Source organism: Rattus norvegicus, chromosome 3 (genome assembly GCF_036323735.1).
Source record: "Rattus norvegicus strain BN/NHsdMcwi chromosome 3, GRCr8, whole genome shotgun sequence".
Classification (NCBI taxonomy): Eukaryota; Metazoa; Chordata; class Mammalia; order Rodentia; family Muridae; genus Rattus; species Rattus norvegicus.
Genome location: NC_086021.1, coordinates 189337757 through 189365027, shown reverse-complemented (window position 1 = coordinate 189365027; position 27271 = coordinate 189337757). Strand labels below are relative to the sequence as shown.

General features: G+C 41.3%; 2 protein-coding genes and 1 long non-coding RNA gene across 9 annotated transcripts; 1 reads left to right on the top strand and 2 right to left on the bottom strand.

The window, feature by feature from the left end:
* Nucleotides 1–481: 481 nt before the first annotated feature.
* Polr3k (RNA polymerase III subunit K) lies at nt 482–4679 on the bottom strand. The gene is made up of 3 exons (NM_001014259.1): nt 4505–4679; nt 3208–3295; nt 482–1184 (listed from the first exon to the last, which is right to left on the bottom strand). Exons 1-3 carry the CDS (start codon nt 4613–4615, stop codon nt 1057–1059), a joined length of 327 nt encoding a protein of 108 aa, NP_001014281.1. The 5' UTR covers nt 4616–4679; the 3' UTR covers nt 482–1056.
* On the bottom strand, nt 4503–27270 carry Pcmtd2 (protein-L-isoaspartate (D-aspartate) O-methyltransferase domain containing 2). Of its 7 annotated transcripts, none has more exons than XR_010064642.1 (8): nt 27134–27270; nt 23664–23845; nt 22326–22656; nt 20532–20634; nt 18295–18466; nt 13617–13744; nt 10157–10577; nt 4503–8773 (listed from the first exon to the last, which is right to left on the bottom strand). XR_010064642.1 is itself a non-coding variant. In XM_063283907.1 (8 exons), the coding sequence occupies exons 3-7, from the start codon at nt 22630–22632 to the stop codon at nt 10204–10206; spliced, it is 1080 nt and encodes a 359-aa protein (XP_063139977.1). In that variant the 5' UTR covers nt 22633–22656; nt 23664–23845; nt 27134–27270; the 3' UTR covers nt 4503–8773; nt 10157–10203. The 7 variants fall into 7 exon arrangements, 6 of the variants coding, with proteins under 6 accessions (XP_063139977.1, XP_038961088.1, XP_063139976.1 ...); XM_063283907.1 differs by having other exon boundaries at nt 13617–13740; XM_039105160.2 differs by having other exon boundaries at nt 4503–10577.
* On the top strand, nt 4597–20635 carry LOC120101836 (uncharacterized). Its single transcript, XR_010065577.1, has 3 exons — nt 4597–4728; nt 19762–19826; nt 20506–20635. It is a non-coding gene; the product is annotated as an uncharacterized LOC120101836 (long non-coding RNA).
* Nucleotide 27271: the final 1 nt, after the last annotated feature.

Here is a 27271-nt window from a genome sequence, read left to right as displayed (position 1 = left end):
TCACCTGGACACAGAAGATGGTTGCATTAAACTGAGGACCAGGTAACCAGCCGTGTGGTAGGACTTAGAATAAACAGGGCAATTAAGTTATGTGCTAGTTGGGGAACAGGCTCAAGCCTAAACATTTACTCATAAATATAATTAAGTCTCAGAGCTGTTATTCTGGGGAACAAAGAGGCCTGGTGGAAAACCCCAAGGTAATGCCTCTGCACATCTGTGCCACCCTTGGGTAGCAGTTTAAAATACTGATTTTGAAGACATCAGCTATGCAAGGGAGGAATCTGTTATTTTAGATCTCCTTACTACGTACATTCCTCATCGTGCGTACGACTGTCCAGCTGCACAGAATGGAACTTCTCACATATAAATACGTCCACCTTATGGAGTAATACCATGAGTGGTTTGTTACTCTTCTTTGGTAGAGGATTTCATGCTTATGGCTACTTTTAAATTCCTATCAAAATCATCCAGAAAGTCCAACTCACAGAATAGTATTGTTTATTAATCATACAAGGTGAATCATGTAATTCCAGAATTTTAAAGTGACTTTCAGTATGTTTATAAGTATTTTCACAATTTCTCTAAAAAGAAAAAAATCAGGGCTAGAGATACAGCCAGTACTTATCTAGCATGCATGAGGCTCAGAGTTCAATCCCTGCACTGCACAGAATGAAAATGGTTCATATGTAGGAGGGTCAAGATCATCATGGGCGGTGGTGGCACCCAGCACTCCAGAGGCAGAGGGAGGTGGATAATGAGTTCAAGGTCAACTTGGTCTACACAGCAAGGGCAGCGCAAGGACTACACAGAGAAAACCTGTCTTGAAAAACTAAAAAACAAAAAAGACTGGCTAAAACCCAAGTTCCAAGTTCGAATGTAGGACCAGGACCTGAGCCAAGTGACATCCTTGCGTGGAGCTCCCAAGGACCTGAGAGCCGCTAACTTGCAGATGAGCTCTATTCACCCAGGTCCTTCACCACAGAAGATCGGCTTCCTACCATACAGTAAAGACCTTCAGCACACAGAAATCATGCTCACAGCTAGGCAAGTCCGGCCCTAATCCCTCCAGCGATGTCCACACTGAGCATTGCAGCACTTATAGAAGGTGGTCATTGGCTCGTCCGCAGAACGGGTCTGAAGCTGCATGAAGTAGGCACGAGGATGCTCACATTTTGGACATGGCTCTGGCAAACAGAAAAGCAAGTTTCCACATTACAAACACTGTTAAATGTGGGCAAACATTTCATCCTCATGCTCATCTACACTCCTCTGCCAAAGGCGAGGTTGCCAATAGCAACACCCTTTCCACAGCACATCAACAAGGAGACCAGAGAGACCTTGTTTTATAAAAGCAACAAAAGTCCTGAAATTTGAAAATGAGTAGAGGCTTAAGGTCTTTTTGAACCCCCTCCCCTTCCATCCCTGGGTTCCACTTCCCTTCTCAAATCTGGTTGAATGGCTGGAAATAGCCTGGGAAGGGTCTGTTATTGTCTCCTTTGTGGGAATGTAACAAAAACACAGCCCACTGAGGTAGCCGGCGGCCAGAATCTAGCACTTGGGAAACTGAAGTAAGAAGCTTGCAACAAAGCCAGCCTGGAATACACAGCAAGATTCTATCCTAAAGATAAACAAATAGCTTAAAACAAACACATAAAGGCCTCAAAGTCACTCAGTAGCTAAAATAAGATTGAGATGATCTTCCTGTCTCCATCGCTCAGCTGTGCTACCGTCCCTAGCTAATGACAACAGAGGAGATCTGGATATTCCTCTACAGAGGAAAAGATTGCCAATCACACATGTGCTCGTCCTTCTAAAAGAGGTACTAGGCCATTTTCTCTCATTCCATTATCACATTTAAATTTATCAAACAAATCAAGATGTAAACATTTACTTTTTAATACCTCCAGTTGCAAATATCAACCCCCCCCCCTAATTTTTTATAATTATTTTATGTGCATGTTTTGCCTTTGGGTAGTCTGTGCACCACGTTCATGCAGTGTCCCTGGATGCAAGTAGAGGGTATTAGATCACCTGAAAGTACAAGTACAGAAGGTCTGAGCTGCCAGGTGGAAGTTGGGAAGGAAACCCAGTCCCATGCTCTCAACCACTGAAATCCTACCCCACAGCTATTTATCGGTTGACAGAATGGCTGAGCCAGGGTCTCAAAAAGCCCAGATAAGCACTGAGCCTTCTGCCTCCACTCAGAGAGCACCAGAATCGTAACTGGAATCATAAGCTTGAGCAACCATCCTTCGTCCACAGTTATAATTTTTTTAAATCCATGTAATAAAAAATAAAACGAAATGAAAATAAAAGACTAGGGCTGATCATTTTCTCAGTGTTGGTATTTGAAAATACATACAACACAATTTTCATGAGAAGTCCACACCCACTAGAGCATGGATCCCCCCTTCCCAACAACTATATATAAATCAATGCTGAAATTTTTTGTAATGAACTCTAAATTTGCTTCAAAAAGAGAATATTTGCCAGATTTATTTTTTAATTATACTTGTCCACATCGGACTTGAGACTCTAAATGAAACAACGGTTCAGGTATCACTATAGTAACTTTGCTTTAAAGAATCCTTGAAAGAATCTACTTTTAAAAAAATGTTATTACAGCCAGGTGTCAGTGGCAGATACTTTAGTACCAGCATGTGGGAGGCAGACAGGTGGATCTCCGAGGTCAAGACACTCAGAGCTACACAGTGAAACCAGGTCTCAAAAAAACAAAATCAATTAACAACAACAAAAATGTAAAAGACTTTAGAGTGCCTACACTGTAATTAAAACACATCACCAAAATATTTCATGCACTAGCTATTTGATATTACATTGTTATTTACATCTTCTTAAGTTCTTTTACACTTGTGCACGCCCATGTGTGCATGGAGGGTGGTACAAAATCTTCCCATGAGTCAGTTCTCTCCTACTATCTGGGCTCCAAGAATCAAACTCAGGCTAACAGATCTGGCAACAAGTGCTTTTACCAGGGTATCTTGCTGGCCCTAATAACAGACAGGACTGCATTATAATACTAAGTTTATTATTAGTATTAAACACCGAGGGCTGGAAATACAGCTTTCTGGGTTCCAACACAAGCACCACACACACAAACTAGCGAAACAATATAAATATAAAATATAATAATAAGTAATAACAAACAAGGTTGAGTCACTGGCTCTGTTACGGGAAAATCCTCACCTGCAGTAGAGTCCACATTCTCCCAGGCAGCTGCTCCACCAAGCACATCATCCACTTCTTTTAGCTTTGGATACTTTCGGTTTGTTACCTAACAGACACAAGCCACCAGATTGGAAGTAATTGTACAGTTTTACAAGTCGGTCACTAAGCCACAACTCCCTCCAGCATTTCCTCTACAAAATTTGTCTTCTTCAAAGAGCAGTGTGAGTCACTAAAATGTAGGGGTTTTGTGACTCGGATGTTCCTCCAAACAGAACAGAGGTTCTAGAGGTTCAGACCTCTAGAGACCGAAGGAAACACCAGACAGAACTGAAAGGAAAAAACAGCCTAGTAAAACCTTGCTCTTCTCTCATACCCCTAGGACACCTAATAATCCAACAGGAAAGACAGACAAATGAAGTCACTTAGCTGGGTATACCAGCACCCCAGGTCACATTTGGATGCTTTCCTATGTTTATCAGGCATCCCTGGAAATTAGAAATTCTGTCACAATTCATCTTACCACAAATCCTGACTCTAAACCCCTACCACACAGCTCTAATGTGCAAACATTAGGAACGAGGAGTCACCAAGGCCCAGTGCTGCACAACTGCAGTCACTGAACTAAGGCACGGAGGTAAAGAGGAACGGGAATTAAGGTACACAAAACACCGAGGGCTGGAAACACAGCTTGCTGGGTTCCAACACAAGCACTACACACACAAAGTAGCAACAACGATATAAAACATTAGAAGACAATGAATTCTGTGAAAACCTTAAGGGAATGAGGATAAACAGAAAGAACTGGGTTTGGCTTTTCTGTGCTCTGTGTGTGCTATGCAGCCCAGATGAGCCTTGAACCTATTCTCCTGCCGAGTGCTAGAATTATAGGTGCACAAACAGCCGCACGGGCTGACATTTAAATAAGGCAGCCATTATTTTAAAAGAGGAGAGGGAGAGAGAAACAGGGAGGCACACATGCACCAGAGACGGGGGAAGAGGGAGACGAGAACGAGAAGTGCGTCACTCTGCGTAGTTATTCAGGGAAGACCGACTCGGGCGGAGGGAAGAACCTGACAGCACTGCGTGCAAGAAGATTCTCAGGAATCAAGATAGGGGATGGGAGCAAACGAGCAACTAAAGAACCCGAGGATTTGAAATCAGAGGTGAGGAGCGGACTGGAATCTGCGAGGTCCAGCGTAGGGGGATGAACTAAAATTCGCACAATTTCTGAGCGGGCAGCGGGGAGGTCCGAGCGCGCCGACGCCTGCCCTGGGCCCCGCGGACCGCAGGGAGAGCTCCGGCCTGTGGACCTCACCTTGCGGGTGATGTTATGGACGTACGGGCACGTGTTGCAGGCGAAGCGGTGACAGCGCTGCCCCTCCTCCACAATGAGGCCGTTCCCGCAGCCCGGGCAGAACAGCAGCATTGCTCAGCTCCCACACGGCGGCTCTGTGTGGCGCTGCCGAGGTTCAGGCGCCCAATCTGAAGCCGTCTCCCTTCCTCCGTTACGGGCAACCGGCGATCGGCAACACGTTCCCGGTAGGCACTGCGGCGGGCAGCCTCGCGCATGCCATTGGTCACCGCCGATGACCCTTCCCCATCCAGCCAATTGCATGCTGTCTGCACTCGCTGTCCGTGTAGCTTCTGCGCGTGCGCACATCTCCCTAGCTGAAACGCAAACTAATGGTGCCGGCAGATGGCAGCACCTGGGGAGCCTGATGGTGGTGAGCCGGACTGGGTGATGAGGTGCTGCTGAGCTGCAGTATCTAGGCCTGGAAACTTCTACCCTCTGTAAAATCTAATTCAGGCCTAGAAGGTTTTCAGCTTCTGAGACTCACTGCGGAATAAGCGCACCCCTTCTAGTTCTGAGCGCTGGTTGGCTGGTTCAACTCAGCTGTTCCGGCTCAAACTGATTGAATTTGGCTTCTCTCTCTCAGCCTTTCCTCAATTGCTCTGCTTGGCCTCATACTAACTTTGACAATCTGTTCTAATCTTCTGGCACATTCTGTCTTCATCTGTGTCTAGTTTGTTCTCTGTAAAAACTGTCCCAGGAAAACTGCCTCCTTCTCTCTCATGAGAGTTGGGCATACCCTATTCTGTACAAAAAAACAAAACAAAACAAAACAAAAAAAACAAAAAAAAAACTCTCTAATTCCCCACTTTGTCGGACACTCAAACATCACTTTTAAAAAAAATGATTTATTTATTTAAAGTACACTGTAGCTATCCTCAGACACACCAGAAGAGGGCATCAGATCTCATTACAGACGAGATGAGATGTGGTTACTGGGATTTGAACTCAGGACTTCTGGAAGAACAGTCAGTGAACCACTGAGCCATATCTCCAGCCCTAGACATCATTTTCAAATATGGGTGATACCTTCTACAATCTAACCTGACCTTCATTGTTGGGCATTAAAGGAGCATTCTAAGGGCGTGTCTGTATTCCAGCCAGCGGGATTAAAGGTTGTGTGCCAAGGGCCGAGTCACACCACAACTAGAAACAGGTTTTTCCAGTAAACACAATCCCAGAGTTCATGGTATGATAAAGAAAAAGCCTGCAACAATGAACCTCCAGCTTCCAACCTTAGTCCTGAAGAGCTGATCTAAAACAGCTGGATGGTAGGTATTCCAGTAATAGCCTGAGGTCTACCATGTAGATTCTGGAGGCCCATGCGCAACACATGCACACTTTTCCTAGTCACTTGTGTCTCCTTGTTCCCAAATATTTGCAGGTGAAGAGGCTAAAGCATGGAGCCCCAGCTCAAGTCTCTGTTGGTTAACTCTGCATGTTTCTTTGAGGGATTCTTGGGGGGATAATTTAGGGGCTCTGATCATTATTTTACTAGGAACTGAGAAGCAGCTCAGTACAGGTGGGAGACCCATCATTATCTTTGCAAGGATTCTTGACAGAAGTGTGAAGAATGCAAACTACAACCCATGCCCAGAACAGGACTTCAACAACATCCCTCACAGGATGATCCAGAAAATAAAGTTGAAAGTCAGAGGCGATGTGCCCCAGGCAGCCACAGAGACTATCACATTGTTGCCTCCTTAGAATATCAAAGGGAACTGCTTTTTGTAAAGCCTCAGATTTTCTTTTTGTCTGCAAAACCCTCCATAGTAAATGGATATACACAGCTGTGTGATGGCTATTATTGGTTGTCAACTTGACTACATCTGGAATGAACTACAATCCAGAAATGTGAGGGCACACCTGTGATCCAGACCCTGAGACTGGAAGACCGGTTTCTGACCTGGATCTTGACCACAAAAAGCTTAGGTTCAGGTTAGGTAGCGCACTCTCTCTCTCTCTCTCTCTCTCTCTCTCTCTCTCTCTCTCTCTCTCACACACACACACACACACACACACACACACACACACACACACACGTTTAATCCCAGAAGATGCAGATCTCTAAATTCAAGGTCATCGTGGGACAAAACAAGTCCACACACACACACACACACACACACACACACACACACACACGTTTAATCCCAGAAGATGCAGATCTCTAAATTCAAGGTCATCGTGGGACAAAACAAGTTTCAGATCCAGGCGCGGTGGTACACACCGTCTGCTGGAGGCCACACGTAAGGACATTGGAAGAAGGAAGATTCACTCTTCTTCGCAGCAGCACATCTGTTGGAACTCACTCTATGGAAGACCAGCATAAACACCTAGCCTGTGGGACTGAGCAACTACTAGATTCTTGGGCTTCCCACTGTTGGGTTAGTTGGACTACAGGCTGTAAGTCATTACAATAAACCCCTTAATATATTGAGACATTCCATAAACTGGGTGACTCTAGTGAACCCTGACTAATACACCTTGTGAACTTATTTAGTAAACTCTAACATTGTTGAGACACAAATGTATTCATCTATGTTTCTAACATGGGGGCACTTACAACACACTGGAATGGATAACATCATTCACCACCTCCAGGCCTCAGCCCTTCCTTGATCCTCACCTTCACCACAGACCCTTGACCTATCCGATCTTAAGTGACCAAAAAACAAAACAAAACAAAACAAAAAACCAAAACAAAAAGCAAACCCAAACCTTTCAGGAAAAAAAAGCCTTCTTGTGATTGCTTTTCTTGTTTTCTGAAACAGGATCCTACATGAAGCCCAGATTGGCCAGGAGCTCCCAACCCAAATGCCTTTACCACTCTGTGCCACTGACCCCGAAAGTCTAACAATTCTTGCTGTTCCTTATCTGTTCTGTCTCCATGACATCATTACCTCCCTGTTTCTATCACTAGTTCACCAATGCCTTATGTTCAGTTTTCAGTTAAGTCTCAAACCTCAGCATTCAGATTTATTACTGACATACAGGTTCTCTATATGAACATTTATACGAGTATGAATCTCTATGAGATTCATGCTAATTAAAGCAAATGCTCAATGTATTGTTTCCCTTGAACATTCTCAAAATATGAGTACATGACTAAAATAGCAAATAAAGTTGTTCTTCAGAGTTCTCTTTTACAAGTACTATAAATTAAACAATACAAGTATCTGGTGAAGGAAAATTTAATGTGGAAAAAGAGGTGTACCAGTAAAATTGTCTTTAAATACTTATTTGATATGCATGTTTGTTCTCCCTGCATGAACGTAAGTCACCACATGTGTGCCTGGTGCTCATAGGACGTCAGAAGAGGAAGTCAGAACCTATGGAACTGGAATTACAGTCGGTTGTGAGCTACCATGTGGGTGCTAAGAACTGAACCTTCTGCATGGGCCATCTCTCCGACCCCATTATAGAGTCTTAAAAAGAATGTAACCAAGAATCCCATACTCAACACAGAAGCAATACTGAGAATAAAATGTCTTAACACTTTTTTATTGATTCATTTGTGTTTACCCATGTTTCCCCTCATTTAAAAAAAAAAAATCAGTGTTTCTAATTTCTTGGATTTTCAACTTTAAGTTCCACGTTGACAAATCTATTTTTATGTACACCTTTGATTCTTACATTACAACAGAAGTCACATGTTTAAAAATACCCACTCCTTAAAACATAGTCATTGTCAATATTTTGTTTACAGTACAGATCCTGAAGACAAACACTTGACTATATTAAGATTTATTAGTCTGAAAACAGAATGTAGGATATTTTGTATATACCGTCGGTATATACTGAATTCTGGCAGCAAAGTGTTTATGAGAAAATTTCAATTTTCCCTGGTAGTATAATATAAAGGCCAATCTACTTCTCACTTGTTACAACTATATTTAACTGAATTATGGTTTAAAATCACAAAGTGATAAAATATAAATACAAAATACTAAGAAAAGTTTAACATATAAAGAGAAAGTGTCTTATGTATTGTAATTTTTTAAAAATCCAGCATAAAGGCAAATGTGGCTTTTCAAAATGTAGCCCATATTCAGTCACAGGGAAAAAAATTCAATCAATCCTCCTAATATACAAACTTCACAGGTATCATTTATTTAATTTTATGTCCAAAATTTTCCAGGTAACATAAAAGTCTAGCTAACAATTAGAGTTAACATCAGGAAAGATCTGCAAACTACAAACATTTGCAAGTCAAGTTAGAGCATGCATTTCTCTCTGAAAGAAAAGAAGCCCAAATTGGAGTTAAAAGGCAAGTAAAAACAACTTTGAACTTTCTTTAAATAGCTTATATTTAAAGTAATGTAAGTGTACATTTTATTTATAATGTAGGGCATTATATGTTTTCCCAGCTATACATGCAGACTATACTGTGTGGTAAAAATGATTCAACTAACTTGAAAAAAAAAATAAACCAAAATACCCATTTAAGCTGGAGAAATCACATAACTATCAAATTTCTCTCTGCAAGTCACATGTGGCTAAGCTAAAAATAAATCATAAAATCTCAGTACTGAATCCTAAATTAATACTCTAATTTGGGCTTATTATTAACAATTTACACTATTTTTTTTCCTTTGGGCTAGAAAAAAAAATTTTTTTTAAGAGCCAGCTTTTGGAATCAGCAATGTAACTTCAAGTCCTGCCCTCTGAAAGCCAGAAAGGTTGCTTTTTTTTTTTTTTTTAAAAACTTGATAGTTCTCAACACCCATGGCCTGGAGATAATAGATTTCACATCACTAAGTTAAACTGCTCTAATGCAATGGAACTAGTAAAATACATGTATCTGTTCTTAAGAAAATTTACAAAACTAACAATTTTTTCTCCAGAATTATAAAAGATAAAAATCTATGACCTGGTACTCTAATATGATCAAAGAAAGACTGCAAACCAAAGTCAAGAAGCATGGGCTTTCTATAGCACTGCAGTCTCTCTACCTGCTCTGAAAATTCTCATGTAGATACCTTAGAACTGCTCTGGTCTTTGCAGTTGTGATTCATGAATCACTGCTATGGTTCAGGAAAAACTTTTTCTCTCAGAAAAAGAGATTACTTGATGGTGGTTCCTATAAAGTATCAGAAGGAATTGGGGGGAGGACCAACTGCTTAGAAGTCTTTGGAAATTCCAGAAAGACATCTGGCAGTTCTATACATTATCCCTCCCTTCTGTATCTCATTATGGTTGATATTTCACATAATATTTGATTAGTTTTATTAAAATAAGGGGGGATTTTCAACATTTCCCAACCTAGAAAAAGGCAAAACTCAGAAGAACTCAATGCCAGCAACAGAACCGGCACATAAAATTCAAGCTGAGTGGGGGTATGCCACCTTGACAGGCTTGCCCCTTGCTTCACACAGGATCCAAATCCAATTTAATTCAAGTCCCAGTGTGAAAGTTTGCCTACATAAGGAGCAGACATCATGCAGTTCCCAAAAAGAGCTCCAGTTACAGTAGAGCTCAAAAGATGCACACCCTACCCTGCCCCCAAGGAAAATAATTCTATGCAGTTTCTGGTTAAATTGTGCTTAAATAAATCACACCAATACATGAAAAGTTTTAGAGGATAGACAGGAACCAAGAAAGGGAAGAGACATGTACCTGGCCAGCAGCTTCCTCTGGGTATCCTGGTCCTACTCTCCCACAGCTCACTTTTCCCTGTAATACAGCAGGTAGTACTTCAGGGGGTCAGGTAACGGGAGGCGCAATACCCTCTGACGAAGGAAGTTCACTGGTGGCTCAGGCTTGGCCTCCCGCAAGGTCCTCTCTGCCACTTCCCTCCGATCCTCCTCTGCATCCTCACAGCTGGTGTCATCAGAGGGGTTGGAAATTCGACTGGCAAAAACCTCTTTGTCCAAAAAGACAATGGTCTCCATCCTGCGGCGACGGACTCGCCTTCTTTTAAACATAGGTGTGCTCTTCAGACCACCTCCTCTGGTGGCTTCCTGGCGCATAGCCCTCTTGATGCTGCCTCGGATAGCAAGCCGGGCCAGGTCCTGCAGGCTGCGCACGGCTGGTGGTGCTGTGGACAGGGGCAGAGCAGTGGGCATGGGTGGGGCCAACCCACACCTAACTTGCTGAAAGGACTTTTGAAACCTTAGGGTTTGTTCTTGCAGACTAGTTTATAACTCTATTCTGCTCAGTGACATAATAACATCCACTCAAAAATACAGCAATCTACGTTTCTAACACCCCTTTATATACTTTAATAGTTTTACATGAGTTTAAATACATTAAACAGAAAATCTAAATCACTCTTTTCCCTCCAGGACACATAACCTTCTTTAAGCAAGAGGCTTCTCTATAGAAGGGACTCTCCTGTTATCTGCAACATTTGTAACCAAAATAATAACCCCTGCCTAGAACCCACCAATATCTGCCCTGCAGAAAGGCAAGAAATGTTGTTAGGCGAGGCTCTAAAAAACGAACAGTGCCTCCTCCTTCTTTTTTGAGACACCAACCCTTCTCTCTTGCCTTTTATGGAGCTGTGGTACCTTGCCTGCATCCTGTCATTCTACTGAGCAGTTGAGGCCTTGTATCTCAACAACAAATGACCTGTAGTACATCCTGCTCTCACCAACTCAATTAAAAGATTAGTTCCTGAACATTTGCAGGATGTTAAAACTGTCTCGTCACTGGCCACTGGGCTCCCAAGTATCCGCTCTACCTGTCCAGCTTTCTCTGAGGGCCACCAGGAAAACTGATTCAGTTCACTATGGCCAGGTTCACAGTCCTTCTCTATGACCTGACTTCTCTTAGGCCTTGTGACACTCCCAAAGGCTCAGTGTCCACTCTACTCCTCTCTCAGTATGACTGCTGATCCTTGGTATAACATCTATTCTGTAAATTTAAAGAATATAGACCAGTTCCCCAGGTTGAAACTCAGTCCCAATCAAGTCAAACCTACCCCAGACTCAGCACAATACCTTAGGCTCTCCTGTTCTTCCTCAGAAAGGTCATGTGTCCCGGAACCCTTCCTGTTGAGAGGCTGGTGTTGTCTCAATCTTTTTCTCTTGCATGATAGGGAAAACCCCATCAACTTCCTGCCTGACTTCTGCCTCCAACCTGCATGCATGCCACTTAGGAGGGTGCTCCAGGCAGTGCATGCCAAGCTGCGTGGTCTCTGAATGCTGGCTTTGCTATATGGTTTCTCTTATTCCCTTGGTCTCATCAACTTCAGTGATCTAGAAAAGATAGAAACTGCAAACACCCTACCCGACTGATCGCTTTAGTAATTCTAACCAAATCACACAAATGTTTATTACTCAACATTCACAGTGAGCATTTTAGGAGGCCACACACGCCTAAGGTTCCTAGCCAGGCTTGACAAGTCCTCACACAGAAACATTCACTTTACACTACGTTTTCAAAGTGTTCCAAATGTTTTCATGAATTCTTGTCCTCCAAACCCAGCCACTGTGCCAGAGGATGATGCATTTCCTCAGTACAGGCCATAATGGTTTAATAACAAAATTTCAGAACACCAGTCTGACAAATTCACCCTACAAATGATTAACAGGATTATATCTATAAAAATGTGTAGCATCTTCAATCTGAAGCTTTCCACAGTCACAAAGTGATTTAAAACCCAATCTACATTCCAGCCAGCTTTTCCAACATATCCCACAATGACCACACCATGAAGTGTGTGTCCCAAACTTTGCCCTGGTTCTACCTTTCTATTCCTCTCTGTAACTTTAGGTTTTTTCCACCATTTTTATAAGTTCTCTATAATAATAACTAAATATGAAATTGGATGGTTTGGATTACATGCTGCTGAGTAACATCTATAAAATTAATCAAGATTTCCTCCAGCCTCTGCTCCCAGAACGATGACTGAGACTAATCATTTATTGATAGATGATTAGGCTATAAGTTTTGACTTGTTTTCACTTGAGTTCAGCTTCATGGTTTCCTCTCCTTGTCTGTGTACATCTGTCTCAAGAGGTCCTGGGGCGAATTTCCCCTTTCTTCTATCCTGAGTTCAGACACTTGCTAGTTTACATCCTCAGCATTTCTGCTCAAATCTTCCATGCTTCTCGCTATTTCTCAGAATCCTCTCTCCTTGCGGGATGTCTGACCTACTTCCTGCCTCAGCTTATTGTCCATGGCTTTTTTATTGACCGGTGATATGTAGTAAGAGATCCTCTCTATACCTCTCCTAAGAAAATTTCCTTTCACCCTGAAACCAAGCATGACATAACATTATCCATCACTCCAAGCTCTTTGTATGTTTCACTGTTGCTGCTTAACAAATGTCAAGGCTTCTATGTTACCTGGCACATAAAGTAGGACAATGTGGTAAATGATTCTTCACTAACTGAAGTGTTTTTGAAAAAAATTAACCAAAATGTATGTGTTAGAACTATGTATAATAATTCACATTCATACTTTCTCTTTACACACACACACACACACACACACACACACTTTCCAAATATTTTACATGATCAGAAAGTATGATCAATAGTTTTCATCTGGAAATTCTAAATCATCGTCTTGAAATCTTATTTATAATCTTCATTTGGAAGTCCTAAATCTTCATCACTTTGAAATCCTACTTTTGTGAAAGCTGTTTTAAATATCGGGTGAAGGTCATCCTACATTAGCTTCATGTACAGCCTGCATCTTAGAGAGATGTAAACACAAAGATTCAAAACATATGAGGCTACACAAAATTTCTCAGTCACAGAGCAGAACAGGTTGCTCACCCATAGTTGCTTAAAGCAGCATGAGACAGGTACTGGGAGGAAGAGGACTATATTCAGGTGACAAGCAAGGCAAACTGCCTATAATTCCCAAAATAAGCTCCTTTTTTTGTGTGTGAATCTGCTACTCTCAAAAGTGTGGCCAGCAACAACATTTTACAGATTTAAAAGAAGATTAAAATCATCTAAGATGAGCTAAACAGAGATACTTTAAAAATATCTAAAACATCTTGTATAATTTGAGGATGCAAGAGGGAAGGATAACACTCTTTAGTATCAAAAGGTTTTTGCTCATTTTGTTTCTAATCTAACTTTAATCAAAGATAAAAGACAGGTAGGATGCTCATACTCACGTAGCTGGACAAGTCTGGACTGTCCTGACTCCGAACGGCAAGGCTGGACCAGAGGGGCAAAGGAAACAGCCAGAATCTTTTTTGTTTCCCAAGCAGAAGGGCCTGTACGTGTTATCTTGGTCAACTATCTCAAAGACAAAACAAGAATATCCAAAGGATTTTGTCACCAGACAATTTATATTTAAGTGTAATCATTTCTATATATCAAATCTAAATATGAACAGCCTGTCCATGTACAACTAATGTGACAGGACTAACAACAACTACCATGAATATTCTTGTGCAAATGCTTAGCATGAACATACTCAAGCTCCTTGACCTACCTTCTGTTTATACGAAACACAAATGATAAGTCAGTTAAAGGACTATAAGAAAAAATAAAGATAACAAAGATAAGATTCATACAAATAACTTTTTAGGGTTCTTCAAAGCAGTGGCTGGAGGTAGGTGGGGAGGGCCTGTCCTCAGTAACCAAAAATGTACAACAGCTACAATACTTCAACCATTTACCCTGAATTCTATGTCCTGCTATCAGGAATACAGCTGCAATGGCATCACAGGCACAAAAACACCTGAGCTTTAAGCCATCTGCACCTGCAATAGCTGGAGAACAGGAGAGGCCCAAGTGCCAGATGCTAAAACTTTGTTGCTGTGACTTTCACCAACATCAATGTGTCGTCCTAGATACCTAGGGCAGCTGTCCCCACTCTGACAGCACTTCAGGGTGCAGTGGGATACACTAGCTGACAGACGGATTAGTGCCAGCAAATCCAATTAAACTACACAGCCTCTGTGTGCTCAATGTGACGAGGACAGTCTACAAATGCCCTTAATAGGTCATAAAACTGAGAAGATTATATGATTATCTTTTCTAAAAACATCTAACCCAGAAACTCATCCAAAACTAAGATTCTCTAAAAGGATTAACCAGTACAATTACTAAAGATTAATTATATTAAGATAACAGCAAAAACATTTTTTTCGGAAAATTTTAAAGATTTATTTTTTACATTATGTGCCAGTACTTGTCCAGTAGAGACCATCAGATCCCCTAAATCTGTAGTTTACAGACTTTGAGTTTTCTGAACTCAGATCCTCTGTAATAACAGCATGCATTTAACTCCTGAGCCATCTCTTTATCACCCAGACACGTCAAGAAAAACTATCTTACTATTTTTTGCATGTATGGGTGTTTTGTTTGTGTGTTAGCCTATGTACCTGGTATGTACCTAGTACCTGCCAAGGCCAGAAGAGTTCCAGATCTTCTGGAACTGGGGTTACAGATGGTTGTGAACCACCGTGTGGGTACTGGGAATTGAACCCAGGTCCTTTGAAAGATCTTAACCACTGAATCATTTCTCCAGCCCCTTCAGAAACCTTTTTTAAAAAGGGGTGTTTCTAGCTATAATGATCACCAAATATTTAACTATAATACATAAATTATATGTGAGACCTTAAAACTATAAACCTGCATTTCATAATCTAGATGAACAAACAGAAATAGAATGAGGATGCCTACCCTCTTCAAGTTAATCTAGAGCTAAAATGATCTCAATCGAAATTTTGTAAAGGGCTGGAGAGATGGCTCAGCGGTTAAGAGCACTGACTGCTCTTCCAGAGGCCCTGAACTCAATTCCCAGCAACCACATGGTGGCTCACAACCATCTGTAATGAGATGCGATGCCCTCTTCTGTTGTGTCTGAAGACAGCTACGGTGTACTTATAACATAAAAGAATAAATAAATTAAAAAAAATTGTAGTGATAATAAAAAAATAACAAAGCCTTATTAGTTCTCTCCCTTTGTCAAAAGTCATATTAATAAGCAAACAATAATAACCAGAATTTATCCCTGAAGTATAGGGGAACCAAATCACTAATAGTAGTTTTCTCTTTATCAAAGTTAACCAGCACCTAAATACAGAGAAAAAAGAAAGAATTTAAATGTATTACTCTATGGTTAATAAAACAATGAATCAGGTTGAGTCATTCCATGTCATTCTACAAGGTAAACAGAAAAGCTGCTTAGGCCATATACTTGAATGGTGCCTGTCTTCTAGATCTAAGGTTCCCATATCCAAACAACTGCAGACCAAAAATATTCAGAAAGTCATTCATGTATTACTGAATATGTAGAGATTTTGTTTGCCATTATTCCCTAAGCAACATAGTAAACAACTATTTATATAGCAGTGACAATCTATCAGCTATTACAAGTAATTAGAGGAATTATAAAGTAAAAAGGAGGACATGTGTAGGTTATATGCCACTAACATTCTATGTGATTTTATAAAAGGATCTGAGGCGTCTACACAATTTGTTGTAAGTAGAAGAAAATGGTCTTATAATCAATCCTTTGTATACTGAAGGTAAAAGTCTATTTTTTTTAAAGATTTATTTTTTTCATGTATATGAGTACACTGTTGTTGTCTGCAGACAAACCAGAAGAGAGTATTACAGATGGCTGTGAGCCACCATGTGGTTGCTGGGAATTGAACTCAGGACCTCTGGAAGAGCAGCCAGTGCTCTTAACCGCTGAGCCATCTCTCCAGCCCAAAAAGTCTATTTCAATACATGGCTTACATTCTTGTGTTCTCCTCCATCAAAATATGCCAAAAGTAAACACTACTAAGACGCTGGATCTAATTGCCAATAGGTAGAAAATACAAAGACAGAAGAATATGTGGTCCACTGCCACAGTGATCTATGGGCTGGAAATTCCAGAGTTTAGGACACACTTTAAGATTAAAAACCTAGTTCCCTGAACAAATCAGTTGCAAAGAAAGTATGAGAAAAAATAATGCAAGAGATTAAAAATAAGAACGAGGATGATGGCAAGTTGTTACAGTGCTTGCCATGCAAACACGAGAGGCAGAGTTCCAATCCCCAGCACGCAAACACCAGGCAGGCAGTGTGGTTCCCCTGTAACCCTAACACTGGAGGTGGAGACGGGATCCCCAGAGCAAGATGGCTAGCTAGACTACCTGAATTGGTGAGGTCTGGGTTCAAGTGAGAGACCCTGGGTCAATACATAAGGTGGAAAACAATCAAAGAAGACACCATATGTCAATTCTCTGGCCTCCACCTACATGTGCACATGCATACATACAAACTGGCACCCACCCACATGTGACTACATATACATAATCATACACAACTAAGAGATTTATTAACTGAATGTGACTTGTAAACATCAAAATGATATAGATTCAAAATTAAATGACTTAAAATTTCAAGCTATTCTATACAAGGAAATTTTTGAAAATGGAGGAATGTGTAAAATACTTTCTATCAAAGTATTAAACAAGTACACTAACAAGATCAAAATTTACAGAAGCCATCTAGGAAAGGCTAAGGCAAGCAAATGAGTTTTCTGATAATGGCCCATTTTATAAGACTACGATGGGTGAGCTCTGAGAATGCAGGGTCCTTAGAGACTTCATCCCAGGATTGCTTTTTGCTGTTGACATGCCTTTCCTGTCCCTATTACATAGCCTAACAATTCCTGGGCATGAGCCCACCCTATTGGGCAGATCAACATGAAGATGTAGACAAATTTATGATTTCCTAATTCCTGATAATGATTTTATAGAATTCCTAAAGTAATTACAAAGTAATTTCAAACCCTCTATAGAATAAAAGCTGCAAACAGAGCTCTGTAAGCCTTCATGTGTCATGGGCTAATTGAACTAGAAAAAGAAAGCAAGCTTGGAACAATGTACGATCAAGAAAAACATTTCTGCTAGGTTAAGAACAAAGTCACTATCTGGTAACTAAAGGTCATAAACTGAGAATGGACGATTTATTGTAGGTGCAAGGATAAGAAATAAAATATTGACAAGTTTATACAAAACTTCAAAAAAATAAGCACAAAGAAGATGATTTGTCTCTTGACAAAACCACACTAACTTGTGACATAAAAATTATTGCTTTAAACCTGTAATGAACTTATGGGGGGCTTGTAACAGATAATGAATGTCCAGTCAGATACTAGTCTTACTGGAAGGACATGTAAATAATTCTGTTGTAACTCCTTAAACCTCGATCTATGACATGAATTATTGCCTGAAAGTTACTATCAACTTATTAGCATGTAAAAGTATTTAGAAGATAATGTAATTAACCTGTTGTAACAGCTCTACCTGACAGCTGTATGAGGCGAATATTTAGAAAAGATATAAATACTAAGAACAGAAATAAAGGTTGTTGGAGCTTCTTTTCACTGCTTCATCCTAACCCTAACCTGATGAGCAAGGAGCCTCTAGTCAAAGAACCTGGGTAACTAACTTTTTTTCTTAATTCCCTGCTGCTGGAGTTTATTGCCAGAAGCCAGCAGCTTTTGGCTACAGAATAACAAAGAGTTAAAGAAAGAATTTAACAAAAGTTAGCTATTCTTGCCCCAGCAATTGTCTATGCCACCCATCACTGCTTGCCTCAGTCTGGTCACTGGCACAAAATAAAAAAGGAGCTGGGGTGAAGAGAAGGAAGAAGAAAGAGAAGGGGAGGAAGAAAGAAGAAAACAGAAAGAAAAACAAGTGTGAGAGAGACAGAAAGTAGGAGGTTCACACATGGTGCACAGGGTATGGAAGACCTATATATAGCTTTGTATTCCTCTGTTAATAAAATGGCAGAAGCTACTGCGAGGAGAGTACACAGTGTCAGCTGTGTAGAGAACCTGACCTTCTCTTCCAAGGGCATGACCAGGATCCCTCCGACTTTGAGAAGATTTTTCATGTACTCTTCATGTTCTTTCTGCACACCAGCCCCACAATAGACACGGTCATACTGACAACAATCTGGAGCAATCTCCAGGCAATTGCCAGTTACAAAGGAAGGTTCACAGAAGTCAAATCTGCAAGAAAAAAAGTTTTCTGTAACTACATGTATGGTTGTAACAAGTACATAAAAACAAAGTTATGCCTACCATGTTGGGAACAAGCAAAAGAAACTTATTCTAAGTACTACTACTTTGCTCTCAGACTCTACCTTTATTTTTTTTTTTAAAGACTTATTTTATATATACAAGTACACTGTAGCTGTCTTCAGACACACCAGAAGAGGGCATCAGATCTCATTACAGATGGTTGTGAGCCACCATGGTGATTGCTGGGAATTGAACTCAGGACCTCTGGAAGAGCAGTCGGTGCTCTTAACCACTGAGCCATCTCTCCAGCCCCTCAGACTCTATTTAAACTAAATTCAAGGTTCCAGGCCCTAGGGGATCTGAAGACTTCCCTATAGCTGAACAACTTCTGTTGTAAACAGCTGTCTAGTGTCTCAGGGACAACTTGTAAGGAGACAACTGTGTGAGTCCAGCCATTGCAAGAACACTTCTGGCAAGGTCAAACAAGTTCATGTCCTCAGGCCTAGGAACAACACCTAACTCACTTCTCCAAATGTTTTCTTAATTGTCCGTTAACAGGCAAAGAATACAGAAACCAAGGTGCTTAAGTCTTAAAATCAGCTGACCCGCTCTTTTGTCTCCTTATCACTCTGAGCTCCAGACCTAAAGTCTAGCAGAACAAATTAAAGACCTTGAAGTCAGATGCCCAGGATAAGGAGGCCCAGTCTCCAATGGGTTACTCCCTTGTTTAACCCACAATGTCAACGTCCAATCAGATAACACTGGACCTTCCCTCAGGTCCCCCCTCACTTTGTGTTCTCATCCTTTAAAAATGTTGTATAATCTCCCTTCTGGGACACGGTTCACATCCTGAACTAGCCATCTGCCTGGGTGCTCAAAAAATAAAGCTTTCATTTTAAAGCTTCTGTATCTCAAGTGAGTTTCTTGGCTTTCACTCTGAAGACAACCACAGGTTTTAATTATAAACTGCAGAACAATGTAACACTTTGCAGACCCAGGAGTTAGAAGCTACATTTCCAAATAGAATCATACTACATAAATAGAACCTATACATTACAAACAAAACAGAATCATACTACATAAATAGAACCTATGCATTACAAACAAAACAGAATGAAAGTGAATGTTCCAACATGATCCAAATACAAAGCAACACCAGCCACCATTTTTCACTGGTTTTACAATGCTCAGCACCACACTCAGTTGCCTGACAAGCAACTGGAGATTTTATTAGATTCTGACTTATTTATTCACTGTGTTACTCCACCTGTGTATACATATAGGTGTGCCCCAGCCTGCATGAAGACTTCAGAGGACAACTTGTGGGCGTCAGTTTTCCTTTCACCAGGTGGGTCCCAAGGGTCAAACTCGGGTCATCACTCTGGGCAACAATACCTTTACCCCTGAGCCATCTCACCAGCCTCAACAGTAGTTCTTTGTTTTTTAGACAGGCTTTTCCTGATTAGCTAGCCTTGAACTTGCTATGTAGACCAAGCTGCTCAAACTCACAAATATCTGCCTGCCTCTGTCCACCATTACTGGCGAAAAACACTTTTTATTCTCTGAAATTTCCATTCTTTAAGAAAGCAATTAGGTGATATAAATTTTCTATAATGAAACATGAAAACTAAGCAAAATAAATTTTTTGGTTTTTTTCTCTTACTACAGTAATGAAAATCTGATGTTTCGTATCATAAATTATAAAACACAAAGCTGGCACCGTGTGGTGACACACGTCTTTAATCCCAGCACTCAGAAGGCAGGCAGATCTCTATAAACTTGAGGCTAATCAGGTCTACACAGTGAGTTCCAGGACAGCCAGGGCTATTCAAGGAGACCTTGTCTCAAAAAAATAAAATAAATAAATAAAAATAAATAAAACCATAAAGCAATTAGTACCAGAGAATATGAAAACAGTAACAAGGGTACACATATAACCTAGTATCGTCCAACCATACTTTAGCTATGTCTTCTGCCATATGCATACTAATAAACTGGCCTTTTCTATCTATAATTTACACCCTTAGAGACAGTGAGTAACGTCCGATCCTACTTGTCAAAACTGTCGCTGGTCCTGATGAAGACGTCCAGTTTCTGCTTCGCATACTCAGTCACATCTGAATGAAGCTCCACCCCATGGTTCACACCAAAAGGACCTGAAAGGTTTGAGAAAACAAAGCTCTTAGAATGAGGAAAAGAACCCTTGCTCTTTTTTTCTGTACTTTAATTACAACACAGATAATTCTGTCCTGTATAATTACAGAAACTCACAAGGGTTTGAGGTCTCTGCATATTCGCTCTAAATCACCCAAGGGAGTCTTTCCATGTGTAACACAGGGTCCGTTCACTAACACAGTATTTGTTTGGGTGACTTGGCCTCTCAAACATTAAAAGAATCATTTGCAAATTGAAAAAACGGCAAGAGTAGTAGCAAAACCTATGTTTACAAATGAATTTTGTATTAGTATTATCTATATTTTACAGCACTTTCATTATTACTGCTGGCAACATCAAGTGCCACAGTGTCTAGGCTTACTCTTTTCCTAGGTAGTAGTGAGTGAGTGAGCGAGTGTGTGTGTGTGTGTGTGTGTGTGTGTGTGTGTGTGTGTGTGTGTGTGTGCTTTCGCCACACACATATGCACAGATGCACATATCCATGAATGTTCATGGCAGAAGTCAACATGAGGTATCTTCCACTCTCCAGGTTACTTTTTGAAACGGGTCACACTAAATAAACCCTGGGGTCAACAAATCAGATAAAATGGCTAGCCAAGCAAGCCCCTAGAATTCTATTTTCCAGCTCTGAGAATACAGACACACACAACTACACCTGGCTTTCTTTTCTTTTTTTTCACATGTGCTCACCTTTACATGACTTGAACTCAGGTCTTCATGTACACACGGTATTTACAGTGAGCCATCTCCTTGGCTCCCTAGGCGCACGCTCTTGCGTATGCGCCTCACCCCCCCACCTTGGTTTTTCAAGGCAGGGTTTCTCTGTGTAGCCCTGGCTGTCCTAGAACTAGCTCTGTAGAACAGGCTGGCCTCAAACTCAGAGTTCTGCCTGCTTCTGCCTCCAGAGTGCTGGGATTAAAGACAAATGCCACCACGACCACCACCACAAGGCTGCACCCTTAGGCTCTTTCCAATAGCATTTATAATATAGGCAGTTTTATTACGTATTCCCCCCAGTCAAAACCACTGCCTTAGCCAATCAAAAACAAATTAAGATTAAGAATCATATCAATTATGAAGAAATGCAAACAACATCTGAAATCTTTGCCCCACTAAAATGTTTTACACAAAGCAGGAATTCAATAGCTCTTCAGCTGATAATCCTGATAATAATATCAGAAATGGTCACATTCATATCCATGCTTATAGCTTGTAAAAAAAATAGCCTAAATGGTTCCAAATATCATAACCTAGTAAATCCATTCTCTCTGAAAATTCCTTATAAATACATAAACTTACTGATCTTTTAGTAGCAAACAAAAGAGAAACTGTTATATAGAACTTCACCTACCAAAGAATTTTAATGCCACTCAGTGGAGAAGAGCAAAAGAGTGATTAGATTAAATCAATAAATCATATAAGGTCACGATTTATAGACCTTTGCTGTTTTCCATCATTCATAGCAGAATGCAGCAGTACAGGCAGGAGGAGACCCCGTGCCCCAAACTCAGAGCCCACCGTGGGTATCTTCAGTCGTCCACCACCTACTTCCAGCCTAATAGGAGGCCCATGATCTCCACCATGGTATGCAACCAGCCTACAAAATCTTCTATCTAAGATGATACCAAATTGTACTAAGGCAGAGGGGACTAAGCTCTGTATCCACACTCACCTAGAATGAGCCCCACCATGGAGCTGAGGTAGCCAGTACCACTGCCCAAATTCAGAAATGAGAGCCCAGGCTGCAGATCCAGAGCCTCCATCACCTCCGAGTAGATGCATGGGGCTGAGAGATGAATGTTTCCATGTTTCCACGCCAAGTCTTTGTACGCATTTTCTTTAAATTCTTCAAGATAATAATCTGCTCGATCAATAGCTCGGAAAGCCTGCTCTACTAAGTCCGTCCGGATGTACTGGGCTTCCTTCAAATTATCAATGAGCTCATCGTTGTCCTCACCAGCACTCACAGCACCGCCCATGTTCCAGATTACAACCAAGCAGGACTACAATTAAAATTTTAATAACTATTTACATTAAGGGCAAGAGCAAAACAAAGAAAGCTCTAAATACATGCTATTTCCAAATTCTGAGTTCTGAATGTAATAAAGACAGGAGTATATTTTGTCAATAACTACTTCACCCTCCAAAGATGCTGGCACTGGGAGTGGAAATTATAGGGTCAAAGGGGATAGTTCAAAGAGTAAAGCACTTGCCATACAAAAGCCCATGACCCAAGTTTACTCCCCAGAACCTACAAAATGTGGAGAGGAGAGAAACTAGTGCCACAGGGTCATTCTCTGATCTCCTCATGCACACAATGGCATGTGTGAGCCCTCATACCATAATTTAATTAGAAAAAAAAACCTACTAGCTCGGCTAGAAATTTAAGCTAACAAATAATAAGCCATTTGATGTTTAACTGATATTCATCTTTTAAAAAATTTTACATTTATTATTCTATTTAGAAAGTGTATTTGCTGGTCTATAGGTGCAACAATTTGCAGACATGGAATCTACACATCAAACTAAGATTTTTAGGCTGGGTACCTTCACCTGCTGAGCCACACAGAAATTCAAATTTAAATGGTATTCCCATGTCAACCAGAGTACTACATCTCAACAAACACACAAACTACCCACAACAAGTGATCCACCCAACCTATGATTAGGTTACTCTGATGCTTAAATTTTAGGTAAAAATATTCACAAAACTTTCTTCCGAAACAGAACATGTTGTGATAGATACCTTAGTGTAACAAATATAAAATCTGTTTCAAGGCTAAAGTTTAGCAGTAGGAAGGGTCACCAACGGCACTCGGTGGCCTACTTCCTAAACAGCTTCCTTCCCCTTGCCATCTAAGAAGTACACTTATTCTCTTCTCCTAGCCTGTCTTGGTGAAGAAAGCATCCCCTTTAGGTCCTGATCCGATGAACAGGGAATACTTTTTACCCTGGAAAGGCCTTTTTCTTCCTGGAAAATGAAAAATATCCTTCCCAGTTTTATACTGACCTCAGGTGACTTTTCCAAACTAATGGTTTTATTTCGTAAAAGATGGTGATGCTGATATAAACTGCTGAAGAAAAGACTACCAAACCACAGGAAGATTAGACTTTCTGAATCAAAACAGCTCCTGCTCAGGAGTTCAAAGTCATCTTCAGTGAGCTCCAAGCCAGCATGGATTATTTAAGAACCTGTCTCAAACAATAACAACAGTTAAGTTACATCCTGCTCCCTCAGTCTTCTCTCTAGAACAATGAAGATGGCCCCCAGACACACCCATCCCCAGACACACCCATATGCACACCCGGTGATAGCAGTGCTAGAGATTTAACCCTAGGAATGAAAATCAACCACCAATCTGGCATCTTACAATGGGTTAAAAAAAACTTTGATACAAATTCTTTTCCATTTTATGATGAAATAATCCATTTTCATAATCAAGAAAAAGATTAGATTTTCAAATCCCAGTTCAATTAAAATTTAATCTACTTTTAAAGTGAATTCAGTGCCCTTGCCCCAAGTCCCTAGTGCTAATAAACTTGGGCTTAATCTTAGATAAGCCACTTAGTTCTATTGCTACACTACGGATCTAACATAGTCATATTAAAATTCGGGACACCAGTTGAAAATAGAGTAATGTATTTATATGCTTACAGGCCAATTTAGGAAAGGACCTTTAAAAAACGCATGTTCTATTGAATCAGAAAAGCCATCTCTTCACCCTATCTCAGTTCTACAAATTAACAGTCTTCTGCAGGTAACACATTGGATATATTTCATTTGTACTAGATATTTATGTTACTGAGTTTTTTTCTCAAGTGAAAGCTAATTCCATGTTAAAAGAACAGAATTTCAGTAAAACACAGCAACCTGTTTTTACAGTTACTACCTACCAGACAGCACACATTCAACAGCAGAAGGTAGGGCAAGCTGGTCTTAGTTACTAAACTGCTCAGTCACAAACAGCGAGAACACCACAAAGACCCCACAGTGCTGTGGTGAAGCCAGCACGGTTTAGCCAAAGGCTTTTGTTTTGTACACAGCATGGAATCAGGGGTTAAAGACTCACAAACGAGCAACATTCTTTGTTAATTTCTCAGGAATATTTTGATAATCAAGTATAATGTGCATTATATTGGTAAATTGTCATGTGCTCTTTAAGTTTGTTGAAACCGGATGATGAGAGCAAGGACTCTCCTGTACCAACTCCAGTGTGTTTGTTTCTAGTAGTTTCCAAATGTTCTCCAAGTACCTTCCTGGAGCGTGGTGGATACCTAATTCTATGACGGGGAAAAGGAAGAGAAAAACAGCCTGAGAGTAAAACATTTTGTCCTTGAGAATAGCTGAAAGATTAGCCATTTACAAGACTATTGTTTGTTGCATAGTATAGAAATGCTTCGTAGAAACAAGAAGCCAGATGTTCAGACATGGAAATCTCATGGAGAGAACAGAATGTTCAATTGGTAACTCCAGCTGACTGCCTCAACTTCTCCAGCTGATTGCTACTAGATGACTATAAGCGCCCAACTTGATGATGATGTTATCTGCTTACATATATACATATAATTTAAACTTGGAAGCTTCACCTGGATTCTCTATCAGGAGTTCCAAATGGGATTTTCACCGATGACTTCTGCTGTTATCTTTTGTCTGGACTTTCAATTGGGCTGCCCAGTCATCCCTACTACGGGTGAGTACTCAACCTGAAGCTTTCTATGCACTACTTCTGTCATTACTCAAGTTCTCTCACTTTTGCTTGCTATATAGATACTTAATAAATTCACTCATTTAAAACAAAGTGTGGTTATTGTAGATCATCCTCTATACCACAAAGACCACCAAGGTGGCCCTATCAATTGCTTTGGGTGGAGAGTAGGTGAATAATGATCAAGTGTAATATTTAATTTTAGCTTTGTCTGACAATCTAATGTTGCCTTGCACAGAAGCATCACTATTTTCTGCTGAGAGAGATGTGATCAGTCACCATGTCCAAAAGAACAAAACAAAAACCAAAAACAAAAAAACCAAAAACAAAAACAAGCATGAAAATACTCTCTCCAAACCAAATAGTATCACTGCACAAGAATTCGGTGCAGTAGAATCCAATCCTTATTTTTAGGAGGCTGTTCTTCCTTCACTACACGACACTATTTACTACTTGCTGTAATGCTTGTTACAGTTTCCATTCAGAACTGATTAGCACAGGCCAACAGAAGAGAAGGACACAGGAAAACTCCAAGCAGAGGACTCAACATGGACAGCAACAACAAAGGGGCCCCGTTTCACACCTACGCTGCGTTTGAAAAAAAACTACACTAGCTGCCCCACAGTCAAATCTGGATGTCATTTTTTTAGGGGTTACCTTGCTAGGGACATGTATTCTAAACCATCATCCTGCCAGCAGAATGATGGAAATAACTAAGGTTTCCTGACTTGAAAACCAGAACTCTTAGAAGGAATGCATCAAGTGCATACCACTTGTGGTCTGCAACTGAATCAAAGTATATAGTTTATGCTGACTAGGAACAGATCCTACTGTTTTATGCAAAGAAAAGCTTTGGGACTACCAGAATTGAAACAAAGAAAAATGAGTTTCTTCTCACAAGTGCCCCAGCCAAGGTCTCAGAGGAGGATGGAGAAAAGCCAGGGCCAAGGGAGAGTCTAAATGCCACCACCTCAAGAGGGCCCACTTCAATTCCCTTCACACAAAATCAGTGTGAGCCTCTTAAATACCTCGTTTTAGAGACAGCCTACCAGACATAATGGAGCCCACGTTAGCCACAAGAACAGAGAACAGTGCAGGACACGAGAGAGCAAGGGGCAGATATTCAGACGACTGAATTGATGGCAGAGGCACTGGCCTAATAAAAAACAAAGGGTCCAGGCCCCTGCAAGGTTTCTTCAGCTACTTTGGACCTTTCCTCAAAGGGGTCTTTCTTTTCTCCTCTGTAGGATACTCTGTCTTCTTCCAAATATCCGCCCGAGGTATAATCTGTTTCAAACACTGCCAATGCCCGACTTGCCCTTGAGCTAATTGCTAACTTAATCAGAAATAGGTTGTAGATACAGAGCAAACAGATCCCAGAATTAGCAACAGGCGGGGGAGGGGGTCACGCTGGAGGGGAGGGGAGGGGGTCATTGGAGGAGTGGGGGCGCTGGAGGCGGGGGGGGCGCTGAGAAGGGGACGCTGGAGGGAGGGGGACGCTGGAGGGGAGGGCGTCGCTGAAGGGGAGGGGGCGTTAGAGGGGAGGGGGACGCTGGAGGGGAGGGGGCGCTGGAGGGGAGGGGTCACGCTGGAGGGGAGGGGGCGCTGAGGATGCAGCTTAGAGGGCGCTGGGCAGGGGGATGGGGGGCGGGGGTGGCAGGCGCTGGGGCTCGAAACTCTCGGAAATGGTAAGAGACACAGACGCCGGGGGTCAGGTAGCCAAAGCTGGAGAAGGGAGACGGAGGGAAAGGCCGAGGGGCAGAGACGGCTCTACCTCGGCGCTCAGCGGCCCTCGGGTTTAGCCTCGGGTTCTTCGGACGCTTCTGTCGCTTCGCACGGACCGCAGCCGCTGTAAACATCCGACGCCGCCCCTGCGCGTGCGCGGGCTGTACCTGAACTGAGCATGCGCGGC